Genomic DNA, 15644 nt, shown 5'->3' with positions numbered 1-15644 from the left:
GAAGTCAAATAATAATGATACAAATGAGAATCTTGACGATAACTTTAAAATACTTAAAATAATTAAAATATCTAACCTGTATTAATAATACGATGTGAGTTTCCCTCAACATTTTAGTAAGTATGTATAGCCACAGATAATATAATGCTGTGTATAATCACTATAAATTTCGAAATTATTTCAATTTACAGAAGAAGAACATGTTAACGAGCCAAATTTCCAAAAAGGCCTTGGGTTTTTAACTGGATGTTAAAAATATTTCTGGTTAAGTAAAGGGAAATTAATCACCCACTTGTTCACGTCGTAGGTAGATAATCGCAGTTGGTAGATATGTATATCATAAACACAAAATAATTAAAAAAAAATATTTTATGATTTTTGTAAGCTATTATTTGTTATCTATATATATATATATATGTATTTATTAAATATTATATTTATCGTCGCCTAGTACCCACAACACAAGCCTTAATTGAGCTTACTGTGGGACTAGGTCGATTTGTGTAATAATGTCCTATAATATTTATTTATTTAATTAATATTTATTATTATTATGAAATTATAAGTGGTACCTTAAAGGAGGACCCTAGAAGGTAACCACAAAATTCAATATGGGCATCAAATATATTGTGATTTATCTTATTAAAAAGCCTATTGTATAGAGTAAACCATAACATAATAAAATGTTAAGTATATATTGTATAGTATAAATTGATTTCTTTTTTAAATTTTTACATAATACTTTTTGCTCTATAGTTCCATAGTACCTAGAGTTATAAACTCTATATACATACCTACATTATATTTATATAATGTATTTTACATTTTTATGTACAAAATATCTAAGTATATAAGGGAAAAAACTAATATTTTACACTAGTTTTTTCAAAACCCACTTTCTAATTGTGTTTCCATTCATTTATTAGTATTTAAACATGTTTATATAAGGAAGCTTTCAAATATACAGTATTTAACAGAGATTGATATTTACGAAGTACATAATCAGAATACAGTGTGGGCGGGAGGCTGGGGAGATGCCACCCCGATCAATGTAAACTAGATTGCATGTCGTTGTTGTTGCAATATTGCATTCAGATGCAAGCGATCTAGGAACGATGTTACAGCGAGATCAATGCGAGATTGATGCGATAGTAATGCAATAATGTTACAACATCACTTTCATTTTTTTTACCTCTTGAAAATTAATGATGTGGTAGGTCTATAGTGATAGTATTAATTGTCATATGGGTCATTGGGTATAGGTCAAATACATGGTGCTTTTACTTTTTCGAATTATAGGGTAGTGGAAATTTTACACGCCAAAATAAATAAAGCAAAGGTATCCTTTTGTATTTTTTGTGTAAGACTTCACCATGGAAACAAATATAAAGGTTTCGAAATTTTCCAGAAAAGTGTCCAATTGTCGAAAAGTGTACCCATTGTAATTTTTCGATCGACCTTTATTTAATTATTTTAGTTTATTTTTTTTTGTTTGAAGCCAATTGAAGAACTTTTTTTATTACTCACAGCGCCATCATCTGTAAAAAGAGCGGTTTAATTGGTTATCGGCATTAATATGGAATGGCGACGTCTGATAACCTTGTTTCTACCATGCTACGTGTCTAAAGAAAATCTTATATAACTTCGCAATTTGGCGCCAAGCAATTGAATTGTGATCTGCGTGGGTAAAAACTAATGCAACGTGTCCTTTCTACCTACAATACGTTATATTACTTCACACAGCAGTAAAATTTAATGCTTTTATATGACTCCATTTGAGATACAATCGAAAACTCACGAATCAAGTTCGTGTAAAGTTCCTTAGTAGCGGTAAATATCAGAGGTGACTGAAATTCAACGTAGTTTCCGTACAGCGCATGCGTGCCCCCATCGACCCGTGGAAAGCCTTCGTGAAAAGTCCCATTCTGTTCTGCGAGCCCGACTGGTGAGTATCGCGTAGAAGCGGGTTTCATCCTTCATTGTTCATAAAAGAGGGTGCATGTACCTTGCTGTGGCGTTGATCATTATAATCGCGAGTTTGGTCAAACTCCAAGTAAGTCGAAATTCCTTATTTTAACCCCTGACTAAATTTCTGCACGAATATACTCCTGCACGTTTGACCTCTATACTCGTCACTGGCAATGTACTTGCAAAGGGTTCTATCATTTCTCATTTCATTTCGTCTTTTATTATTTTCATTTTCTATATGCTATTGCTAATCTGTGTGTTAATTTGCGTATCTATATACTGTGTATGTGTATCTGCGTTTGTTATGTGCTCTTTTGTTTGTATATGTGTGCCCACTGTTTGAATCAACAGGTGGATTGGCACATAAACCTTTAACATTTCATTTAATTGGATTCATTTGTTTATATACAAGATATTTAAAGTAAAGTCCTGCCTGTATTCTTCTTTCGTTCGTTTAAATTAAATCAATTTCTATAATTTTCTTTATTTTGTAATGTAGCAACTTTTACCATTATAATATATTATTATCTATTGTCTTTAATATCTTCGTAACATAATATGTTTAAAGAGCATTTAATCTATTTAATCGTGTATCCCGGCGTTCTATTTAGTGAATTTTACGAAAAAAATACGAATTTCCATACAAATGATCTGGAATATTCCACGCCTTTCCACATTGGCTATAAATATAAAATCAATAATGTCCTGAACTTATTGCGCAAGTCCTGAAGCCTAGGTGACCTATGAGCTAGATCTGGGCTGAGTGCAACAGCGCAAGTGCACTATTGATTTGATCCGCCATCTTGTTGAGATGCGACATGGCGGCAATGCAACTGGTCCTTTGTTCTTGAAAATTTTTAAATTGAATTTGAAATTGATTATTTAAATTTAAGCGTTTATGCCGTTTATTATTCGGAAGTTTTTAAACTTTTAAATCAAATAACAGGATTATTTAAATTTTGTTTAATATTGATTGAGGCACTTATAGCTATCATTATAATTTATTGATTATTAAGTAACAATATTTAATAAATTGTTTTCTCGGCTTGGCGGGCGAATGTTATATTGTTCGATTTATTTTATTAATGCAATTTACTGATTAGTAGTTGAACGCAAGCAATTTGTTAGATCGATAAGATAAAACATTATTATTTATAGAATGCGAAATATAATAATCAATAATTATTAATTATTAAATTTATTGAAAAGTGACTTTAAAATTAAAACTTATTGTTTAGACATTTTTTTAATAAAAACATTGAATGATTTTCGAAATTAAATAGGTACCTTGTTTGTTTTCGGAATTAATTAATATTAGAATCACTTTGACATTTTTAAATTTATTTAGCACAATTTCTCACATCATTATTTTGACAGCGTTCTCCTAATCTGAATATGTACAAGCAATTGTTTTTGTCAGCTTTATTGTTCTGTTTTTGTCAGTTTCAATACTGATTTGCTGATAAACTTATGCGATAGAATCGCTTCATTAAAATTACGGCCGCGATGCCGGTTAGCTCCGGGACGATCGATAAGTCATTTCTATTTTTACCAAGTTTGAACTGTCATATTGAAATTATTCTATTGAATTTGGGTAGGTACAAAACTTTTGGCATAGTTTTAAACTGATTTGTTGCTGAAATGTGTATCAAACGATATGATTCTTTGTTATTAATACTTTCCTTATCATAAAAAGCTTACTTATAAATAAATAAATAATAAATTAATGTATTGAAATCAGTGTAGCAGATACTTTAAGTCAGCTCTAAGTAAATGTCGCGTTCTCTTGCACCCAAAGTATTAGGAAAGTTTTAAGTCAAAAAAAATTTACACCGTTAAATTATTACCAAAATAGTAACTTAGAAATATTTAAATATAAATGAATATAGTACTCATTTGTACAAATGCTATGCTTTTTTTATATAAAAAGGGAAAGTAAAAGGACAATAGATATTCTTCAGATACCGTCTGCTTTAGACCTGTCAATGTATATTATAATGCTATCGTATATAATGAAAGTTACGTCGCCGTCGCTCCCACGACTACTCGCTATCTTTAGTGATGTACATATTATATCGATAGTTCTATCTGATATTTTTTAACATAACTGATAAATGTTTAATAAGTGTGATATTTATCAACCAACTTAAATATCTATAATATGCACGTAATTAATTATTATCTACAAATAATATGTTGATAACAAAACTTCCATTCATTTTTCCCGCCCACGAGCGACGCCCGCGCAGGTGTCACAAGTCACAAACCCCCCCCCCCCTCCATATAATAAGCAATCAATAGAACTAAATGTTTGCAATATTACAGAACATTTATTTGGAAATATGTATTAATGCGTTTTTAAAGTTATAATTCCTGATAATATATAGAAATTTATGAAATTAACAGATAAATCAATTGATTATTCTTGTAATTGCAAAGACTTGATTATCTATATCAATGTTTTAAACTTCAGCTCAGTTTAGATAGACCGTCCGCCCACGAGCTGTGCCTGCGCAAACATAACAATCAATATTAAAAATAACAATCAATTAAGAACGTTGATACTTTTTATCGATATTGCAAACCAAAAGCTCAACACTATCCACAAGGCGGAGGACGCTCTGATAGACCGTCCGCCCACGAGCGGCGCCCGCGCAGGTGTCCCCCCTCCCCTCCATAGAATAAGCAATCGATAGAACTAAATGTTTGCGGTATTAAAGAACATTTAGTAGAGAATTTTAATAAGCTTTAAGAGAAGTATATGTACTGTCATTGACAGACAAACATTCGGGATTTAACGTTTGCATTTTTATCGTGACTGTAATTTAGTGTGATTTTTTTCAACTATTTTTCACGTTTTAATTTCACTTATTAAAGTTTTGCAATGACTAAGATGGGGCTCTACTTCCGAAAGATTGCTGTTTTTAAACGAAACATTTCATGCAGCGTAAACATTTAAATGATTAGACGGCTATTATTCACTAAGTATTTTTATAAAACGGATACCAATAAAATACCAGCTAAATTCGTTTCGAATAACATTCCAACTAAGCAATAAATAGTTCTAAACGTCAAAAATAAAATAAATACTGAAGCATAGCTAATCTGTGGTCGCAAAAAGGCATGAATGGGCGCTATTGCTCGTGGATCCAATAAAACTTTAATTAAAGCTTTGAGGTGTGCTTTGTTGTAAAAATAAGTGTGTATCGAACAACAAAGATTTTCGATTAGATATTTTATTAATTAAGTTTTCAAATATTCACTTATGAAGTGCTGTTTAATTTTTATTATAAAAAATGTTGTGTTGTAACATAATTAAAATAAAATGTATTTTAAAATAAAATTAAATAAATGTTCGTTAATTTTTATCTAAGATTTAATATAATTTATTATTAAAACCATGTAAAACTCTAGATTGAATATTATAAAATGATTACATATTAATTAAACCAATATCACCTCTTAAAAACACAATTTACTTGTTAATCGTTATAATATATGATCAGCCTTAAAAAATATCGCTTAATTAAATTCACATATTAGCATAAATAACAAGCTTTTATTGGAAAGTGTATTTTGTTTTAATTGTTGAATCTTATCTTAATATCTACTTTTAAAAATAAGTATTACATTACTTAACTCTTGACCTACGGAAAAATAATATTTTTGAACTTACATTACTCAAGTTATCTATACTTTCAACCCGTAATCTCTCCTTTTTATATTAGCGGGTAGTTATATCTTTAATGAATATGAAACCTTACATCAATAATGAACTTCAAATCCTTATTAAGCTTATGCAGTATTTTTTTGTAGTCACTATTTTTTATACTGACACAAAAAAATTAAGCTTCTATATTAATATTTAAAATTCCAAACCAAATAAATTAGTTCAGAATTCACTGCTAAATTACAATGAAGATAACAACAGCCAACATTTTACAAAATGTTGAATACATCTTCTTCTTCTTCTTATATATAAAAATGAATCGCAAAATGTGTTGGTAAGCGCATAACTCGAGAACGGCTGAACCGATTTCGATAATTCTTTTTTTATTATATTCCTTGAAGTACGAGGATGGTTTTTATGTAGAGAAAACGTAAATATGTACCACGGGCGAAGCCGGGGCGGACCGCTAGTGAATTATAGATAATATTATAATATCTCAGCTTTAATAAACATATCGGTTGATTAAATCTCATCAAACTAAGGAATATTGCGTTACCGTCTATTTTTAATCAGATTCCCTACTTACTTATGTACATAACATTAATTGGAACATGCAATACTAGTAAATGTGACTATGACGTCATTAACAACTTGCCACCTACGTAATGATCTCTATTTTTATTTGATAAATGACCATAGAGCCTCCATGATATGACCATAGATACTATTGGATATCATAAACTATAGAATCTATAAACTCTATGACATAGAGTACTAATTGTAAAGTGCGCCATTATATTCGTAAGGATGCAATTAATGTTTTAAATTATTGATAGCAAAATAAATAATAAATTTGAGTCTGTTTTCATTGTAAACATTAATTATTAACTATAAAATGCAATGTCAATTTAGTACGAAAACATATAATTAAATTTTTATAGTGTACTAGGTTTCCGCCCGCGGCTTCACCCGCGTAGTCAAAGAAAAACCCGCATAGTTCCCGTTCCCGATGGGAATCCGCTTCGGGATTGCGTCATTTTCCCGGGATAAAAAGTAGCCTATGTCCTTTCTCGGGTATCAAAATATCTCCATACCAAATTTCATGAAAATTGGTTCAGTAGTTTAGGCGTGATTGAGTAACAGACAGACAGACAGAGTTACTTTCGCATTTATAATATTAGTATGGATTGTAATATTTTTTATTTTTTCTCGATACTATAGCGAAAGCTCGACTTCGATAGCTTATTTAGAATGAAGTAGGTATCTAAAAGAGGGATTATTAAGTGAATCAATTTATGTAAAGTCATAATATATTATCACATTTTGTCCCACTTTAAATCAAATAATTATTAAGTTCCAAATATTTATAAGCAGTTAACGAAAAATGAAATTTTAAGTAAGTAGTTGGCAACATGACGCTCTCGTCTTAGTTCGAAGGTTAGTTAACAAAAAAGATAAATCGAGGGCTAAAAAACATGCATGTAAAGCTCGCTTTTCTTAGTATCTATTCCTTATTAATATGAATCAATTATATAAAGATAAGCATATCAAACGAAGCCGAACGCCAAAACATTTGATATCATCTTAATCGTACAACCTACACACGCACACACAATGGAATCAACTTAATTTTTTGTGCAAATAAAAACATCACACAATAACGTTATGTCATGTTAAATCATGTATCGTTTGATTGATTTGCATCAGTGAAGTTTTCTTTGGCACAGATACAAAAAGTCCATGTGTTTCCATGACAACAGCGACCATTAATTTTCATTTGTCTGTCGACCGTTTGACATTGTAATAGTCTTGCCATTTAGAGTACTATTAATTAAGACGTTTACATTTGTTTTAGAATTAATTAGTAGGTTATTTATTGAAGAATATTTTAAGGTATTTTAAAAATCAGATACATCGCATTTTTTTTATAAAATTAAAGAAATGTAGGTAGGTACACGAGCCTAACAAAACACGTCAGTTAATACAAATAAAAAATACGTTAAAAGAATTTGTATTGCATTTGAGCCGTATTAATTGATATATTTAGGAATTATTTCAGTATCAATATGCACCGCCTCGAGGCTATATTGTGTCTGCTAAGCGTCGTCGGGACTATGGGATTCCGCCCCCATGGTTCTATTGGGGGAGAGGTGAGTTATATGCTTTATAATAATCATTCTCAAAAAAAATTAAAAAAACCTTTCATATTTTGTGGGTAGTTAAAAAAATGAAATTTGAAAATATAATATCATATATGATAAGGAATATTATAATCGAGTTAATAGTTTTGGTGATAATTACACATGTACGTAGAATTGAAATAATCTGCGCCTGCGCATCACAATTTTCCCGACGCACATTACATGTTAATTGAATCAAATCATTAGTATTCAACTTACTGCAACCATTTCTTACATAAAATAGCTGTGTTTTACCTGAAAATAAAACACATATTAAATACTTACCTATATTTGAAGCTTACTTCATTGAGAAGGTACCTAGCTTTTTCCGCCTATTTTTCCCTCTCTTTCCGTTGTATATATGCTATCTCTCTCGCACACCTCTCCACCAGGTGGCGGGGCGCACGATAATGTCGGGCGCTGGATGTTTTTCATTGAGTCGAAATCCACAACAGGTGGACGTTAAGTGTAAGCTTCAAATATAGGTAAGTATTTAATATGTGTTTTATTTTCAGGTAAAACACAGCTATTAAACACTTGACCGTAATTTGAAGCTTACTTCATTGAGACCTGTTTGTTACCCACCTGGTGTACAATATATGGACGCCAATGTGAATTTGAATACATAAGTAATTACTTATTTCTTTATTTGAAAGAGTAAGGTGTGCAGATAGTATACCTACCAATAAATCACACAATTTTTTATATTATATAATATATTAACAATCCCAGATGAAAAGTTAATCAAATAAGAACCAAAAAGTTAATCATGATGATTAAAAGTATTAGAACTTATGAGATTGGTTCAAGCGTACCTTAGTTAACCTTTTGGGCTTGAAAAGTTAAAGTTACTACAATTTTCACTATCTTTAGCGTAAATCTGCGAAAGCGCCAGTAACGACTTTCAATTACGCATTTAGATGTTACTTACAAAATGAAGCAACAGCTGATCCCGACGAGGCAAAAATACCTCAAACTCAAACCTTTATTTATTCAATTAGAACTCTGTAGAAGCACAATTGAATCATCTTTACATAGAATTACCACCTGTCTCAACTCACACAGTTTTAACCCAACCTGCTACAAGCGGACAAGAAGAGAACTTGGTCCTTACTTTTGGGGTCAGAAATATTAATTATTATTAATTTAAAAGGTCACCCCTTGAATAAGGCAATAAAATATCAAAACAGGTAAACGGTTTTAATTATAATACAGATTTTTAACATCAAACCAAACCGTGCGGTATCTATTAATGTTTAGAGCCAACGCCACCAATCATAATCTAAACATGGCTAGTACTTTCATGCATGAATTATTTATTTAAAACTGATAGGTCATAAACTCTGTACTGGAAACAAATATACTGAACTTAACTCTTAAGAGACTAAAATGATAAGGAGCTTATCTGTGTCCCAAAACTGCAATTACTACAGCCAAGTACGTTACTTTTAATCAATTCGGTTTTAAGATATAATTATGATTTACATAAGAACTTATATACCGAAAGCCTCGGGACTACATAACGTGACTTATCTTCTTATTCTTATACTTATATAAAAATGAATCGCAAAATGTGTTGGTAAGCGCATAACTCGAGAACGGCTGAACCGATTTCGATAATTCTTTTATTATATTCCTTGAAGTACGAGGATGGTTTTTATGTAGAGAAAACGTAAGTACCACGAGCGAAGCCGGGGCGGACCGCTAGTTTATAATAATAGTGTTTGTGCACAACACTAGGCAGTCAACAGCTATATGAACGTCAGATAGGAAAAGAGCCAAATTTATCCAGTCAGTAACAAAGGATTTTAACTATAGTTACTTTATTCTAATTCAACCAACTACTACTAGCTACTCCGTATGTCTTTTGGATAGACGGAGGCAAATAGGATTTTTATTCCAACTATATCATTTGATATTTTGAAAATGTACTCCACATTTTCATACCGTCAGAGTCATTTTGCAGATTATAGTGGTGCAGCACTGAACACTGTCTATTAGGTGGCTGATGCTGCTGACCGGGCCTTCAGTTCCGCTTTCCAGAATACCTTCACCCTTCTAGGTGTTACTACTACTGAAATAGCGGTACTCTATCGCGTCGTTCAGGTCTCTAACTGACTAGGATTTCTCATATTATCGTAACAACCCTCGCTCGTTCTAACGAGGATAAATTATCGCCAAGGAATTCTGCTGCAGGATAATGGCAAGAGAGATTATAAGCTTAACTATGCAATATTATGTTAAGGAATATGGTGGGTTTTGAATACTATCGTCGTCTGAAAGTATCTCCTTTCGATTAACTGCATTAAGGATGCAGATCTGATCCCATCTTTGTTCCGTAGGAATGCTACGACAGTCTAAACGTTACACTGAACAAAGAAAATTGCCCTGAATATAGTCGGTTGTTCCAACATCCGTAATATGGCTAGCCTAAGGTTAGTTATCCCTTGATTGTAACTGCTACCAATGGAGGCATTGCTCTTGTGTTGTCCACAGTTGTGCGAGTGCAAAAATGAAGAACTGAGCTCGTGGGGAGCTATGTCGAATGAATCTGTGTTAAGATTATGACAGTATAGGACAGTTAGCTGTGGATGCGAAGACAGGACATTACTTTATTCATCCGTAAACACGCGAGGCAGCCACGGACAGCGATATAGCAAGAACTAAACTAGCAAAGTTTAGTTCGCTTACCAGACTTTGTCATGTTTTAAATGCAGTATATCCTCTGAATAGCATTGCATTTATGACTATTGATAAACTTAATTCACCCGTAAACACGAGAAGCAGGCACGGATAGCGATATAGCAAGAACTAAACCAGCAAAGTTTAGTTCGCTTACCAGACTTATATTTTAAAAGCCGTATAGCCTGTACATTTCATTTATTGCCCCCCCCCCCCCCCCCTCAAAGCAAAGAAATGAGAAGTCATTTGGCAGAGCTTTCTCGTTAAGGGTAGGGGTTCCAAGTAATATCTAATAATAAGAGGCTTTTGTTTGGAAAGATTGACTTTCCGTTATTTATCCTCTATCCTATGTAACTCAACAGTCAGTATTCTCAGCATTCGTTGAGTACTTAAACGTTTTACGTTAATAGTTGTATATAACTTTATTATACAATATAATAATCCTGGTGGGATGACAAAAAACTTGTCTAACAAACGATTATCCTAATCCCTCAGCGATTTATTGTTTGAGCCCCGAAGAAAAATCTCATGGGTGCAATAATGAGGTCAAATGGGTTGAAAAACGAGTCAAATAAATTGCCTACAAGACCGGGCAACTAAAATAGGCCTATGAGAGGTCAACTATACGTAATCAATCGTCATTTGTTACATTCAATCGCTTTGCGATTAAAAAATCTCTTCCGATGTTTGTATATGTAAATTGGTCGGCTAGTGCCATTTAATTACGATACCAAACATACCGTTGACACAAGGCTTGGTGACAATCCTCGAAACCACCGCCACAAATCATCTGCGAGATGATATTTGATCCGACTCGCCTTCCTTTGTTGTGATTAGGCTTTGCATTGGTAAATACAATTTGTTCAATTCCAATTTCCATAATTGGTAAACCAATGGTGGTTTCCTGATTCCTGAAGCGTAAACTTTTAGGATACGAAGTATCAATTTCATGCGCCCATTATTTGACGTATCTAACCTTTATTGTATTTATTAGGTCATTTACTATACTGCCCACTGTGAAGTAGATTTCAAAACCTTTTTCTACCTACCTTAGAAGAGTGAAGATCCGATACGGTCATATCCAAAACTTCTTTCGTGGGTCCTCGTTGACAAAAGCAAATATCTATGATCATTTTAATGATCAATCCTTTGTATATTTGCACCAATCGCCATTAAAGCCCCGCGAGGGCTGATATATATTTGCACCATTTCCCCGTGGGGACGGTTGTTATCAAAGCCCCGCGAAGGCTGATATATATTTGCACCATGTCTCCGTGAGGTACTGTTGTAATCAAAGCCCCGCGAGGGCTGATATATATTTGCACCATTTCTCCATGAGGGACGGTTGTAATCAAAGCCCCGCGAGGGCTGATATATATTCGCACCATCTTTTCCGTGAGGGACGATTGTAATCAAAGCCCCGCGAGGGCCGATATATATTTGCACCATTTCCCTGCGAGCGACAGCTGCGCGAGGGATGTTTGTAACTAGAAATAAGTAGGGCCTGCCAAAAAATGCTTAAGAGACACCCTGCGAGGGTGAATTTGACCTGGCTAACCCCTGCGAGGAGTAGTGGCCACATTTATGTATTCTGCTTCGAGCAAGAATACACCTTAGTGCTAATATAAAAATAGCAGTAAATAATCATTTAAATAATATAGCAATTAACAAGGTCCTTTAACTTATTTTCCAATGTTAGCGACATTTAATAAATTCATAATTCAAATCAATTCACTAAATTTTAAAATGAACTTCGATTCATATTTATTTTTGTTCATGCAATCGATGTAACATTTAGTTGCTTTATATCCGTTAACATTCCTTACGAACGCAACCATACCGTCGTAGGACGTTATATTTAATTGCACAAAATAATCTCCACTCACCCGCAATTTTTTACTTTTTGTCAAGGTGTACAAGTTTATAATATTATTCTAAAACGTTAGAAGTGAATTGTAAATCCCCCTTTCAGCACAAGTTCAGTAAACCAAAGAATTTAATAGTAAAATTTTGGTACTTACTCGTTTTAACAAAAAAGTTGCATCATTTGAACATAGGAAACGTAATTTTCAATCAAATTAGCCGTGTGTAATATGTCTATTTTCACATAAAAACGGATCAGAATAATACTCATAAAAGGACACGTATAGACTACGGATAGTTTTGAATGTGTGGAACATTCATGGTACGTATCTACTATACATGAGCGAATTCCATCATTATTCAGTTGAGCGGTAACTCCCGTACGATTTATAAAATAAAATCACAACATGTTCTGACATGTCGTGACTTCTTGGAGCTGACTCATCTCGTTCGATAATTTTTAGTAATAAACTATGATAGGAATTCCGAACCGTTCCTAGCGATAACGACAATGTAATAAAGTCGTAGCAATGGATTGTATGCCTGTAAAGCTTTGAGTTGGCTCATATCCATACTAAGTATTAATTGTAATTTTTCCACGAAAAATTCACTTGTACCCTTGTAATAAAAACACATTATTAAAAATGAAATAAAATATTAAAAATATCTATATACAAGAGAGGGTATTTGATATATCTAGTAATATCAAATAATCACAAAAGTAATATTAACGATTCGAGTAAAGCCGAACGGTAACACCGTTAAAATAGCTTTACTCACAGTATTAAAAATTCAAATATTAATTAGTACATATTGCATAATGAAATATTTCAAAAGAAAAGTTACTATTTCAAGTAAAATGTAACGGTTGTATCGTTAATTTTAAATATCTTTATTCATGCTATTAAGTATTTAAGCATATTGAAAAATAAACTATTGCTGAAGGATTCATTAAAAACCTCAGCATTTTAAATAAAGTCCAACGATTATACCGTTGACTTTAAAGATTTTTACTCATTTTTAAGTAAAATATTATTAGAATAGATGTAAAAATAACTCACTGTACCGATCCGACGGGATACACTTTTTAACACTTTTAGCACTTGCTTTAAGCAATACTTAATACTTAATAGCACCAAGGTTGTAGTCTTGTAGACAACCTTCTCGCGGCGGAAGCTAGACGCCAATGAAAAACATCCAGCGCCCGACATTATCGTGCGCCCCGCCACCTGGTGGAGAGGTGTGCGAGAGAGATAGCATATATACAACGGAAAGAGAGGGAAAAATAGGCGGAAAAAGCTAGGTACCTTCTCAATGAAGTAAGCTTCAAATTACGGTCAAGTGTTTAATGTTACATTTTTTAAATTTTTAGAACTTACAACGGTTTTGAATTGAATATTAACACAAAAACTTAAAGTTTATACTACTACTACTACTACTACTTGAATTAAGATAAAACAATTGATAACATAATATTGAAAATTTCACAAAATTTCAAAATTCATATGCAATTTATATTCTTACATATTAAACAATAAAAGGATACCCAAATATCACATGTAAGATGTTCAAATTACACAAGTGCTCATAATTCTAAATATTCTAGCAAGTTCCATCTCTATATTAATACTAGAGGTCCGCCCCGGCTTTGCCCGTGGTACATACTACATATTTCGCAATAAAAGGTAGCCTATGTCCTTTCTCGGGTATCAATATATCTCCATACCAAATTTCATGCAAATTGGTTCAGCAGTTTAGGCGTGATTGAGTAACAGACAGACAGACAGAGTTAATTTCGCATTTATAATATTAGTATGGATTGTATTTTCCATAGGACCACTTCACGCTTACCGAAGCGTGGCTACGTGAGGTCGTGAGTCGGATGGGCAAAGACTTCAACGACGGCGGTACATCCTACCTTGAATTCCCTCCCAATGATCGGCAGCTGAACATGATGGCCAGGGCCAATAAGGAGCAGGAGCATGAACAGCTCGACTATGACTCGCTCGTTGATGGCAACCCTAACCCCAGCCTTCGTGATCAGGAATATCTGCAGCATAGGTAACTATAAAATATATAAAAAAACTTGGTTAACTGGTTAACAATAAAATAAAATGTAGAAAAATAAAAATAAACAGACGACCATAGAACCTCCTTTCTAGACGTCGCTTAAAAAGTTAAACGATTCTTTTTTATCTATCATTCCAAATTTGAATTTTTTTCGCAGCTCCCTCTGGGGCCACCAATACGTCACCGGCGGGGCCAGCGAAGTGGTGCCCAATCACCAAGTGATCAAAACTGATGCTGTGCTGCCCGCCTACTGCAACCCCCCGAACCCTTGCCCTGTTGGATACACTGGTAAGTTCTAGTTAAAAACTGATAATAAATATCAATAAAAAACTAAAAACAAAATACGTTACGTATTAAAGGCATTGTAATTTTTCTCGTGAGTTTTTGCACTCCATACGTGTAGTAGTGACGTTACAATTCCTGTAGCCTTAAAAATTTTCAATTATTGCATGTCCAGAGGAGCAAGGCTGCATCAGTGAGTTCGAGAACACCGCAGCGTTCAGCCGCGAGTACCAGCTGTCCCAGCGCTGCATGTGCGACGGCGAGCACATGTTCAGCTGCCCCGAGGAGTCCTCCTCCGACCTCGACCTGCACTTCCCCGACCCCCACAAGAACCTCGTCGCCAAAAAGTTCCAACCAGAAGTTAGTGCACCCTCTCTTTTCCAAGAAATCAAACGCTCAGTCCGCGAGTGGCTGGACCACTTCTACAAACTCCGAATGTCCGGCGGCTGCAGGTCTTGCCCGCTGTAAACATCACGCCTTCAGATGATAAACGAATTTCGTGCTATTTGCACTCGCGATTTATTGATAGATCTAATTAGATAATAATTTATTCACATCGGTAAAACCTTACAAACCGCTTCGATTGCTTTTCTGTCAAACCGCCAAAATGTGATTTTTTGTTGTATACATACAGTCGTCAGCCTAATAAATACTCATTGTAAACAATGTTTTAGGTGGAGAATCCTTTTCTATTCGGTGAACGACTACCGATAGCTGCCAAAAAAGGATTTGACGTGCACGTTTACTAGAATGTCCAAAATATACAATTTCTATCCATATTGTTAATAAACTCTTGCTATATTTTACTAAATGTTTTGGAAAAAAAATGAGTCACACAAAATGTGATTCGACGTTACTTCAAAAGTTTCGGAAATATGTAGAATTTACAGTCTTTTAACTGTTAGTTAAGGAACAGATTGATGTCTAAT

At 33.5% G+C, this 15644-nt stretch overlaps 1 protein-coding gene across 1 annotated transcript; it reads left to right on the top strand.

Moving 5' to 3' along the window:
• The first annotated feature begins 1939 nt into the window (after positions 1-1939).
• Positions 1940-15471, top strand: 7B2 (Secretogranin_V domain-containing protein 7B2). The gene is made up of 6 exons (XM_090101575.1): positions 1940-2053; positions 7698-7788; positions 14198-14424; positions 14591-14721; positions 14891-15075; positions 15390-15471. The coding sequence occupies exons 2-6, from the start codon at positions 7705-7707 to the stop codon at positions 15462-15464; spliced, it is 702 nt and encodes a 233-aa protein (XP_089957701.1). The 5' UTR covers positions 1940-2053; positions 7698-7704; the 3' UTR covers positions 15465-15471.
• Positions 15472-15644: the final 173 nt, after the last annotated feature.

Source organism: Colias eurytheme, chromosome 4, assembly GCF_061535395.1.
Source record: "Colias eurytheme isolate Ceu_HAF_F1 chromosome 4, ilColEury1 Martin Lab GWU primary, whole genome shotgun sequence".
Lineage (NCBI taxonomy): Eukaryota > Metazoa > Arthropoda > Insecta > Lepidoptera > Pieridae > Colias > Colias eurytheme.
Note: the sequence above shows the minus strand (reverse complement) of the source record. Positions and strands in the feature narration are given on the sequence as shown.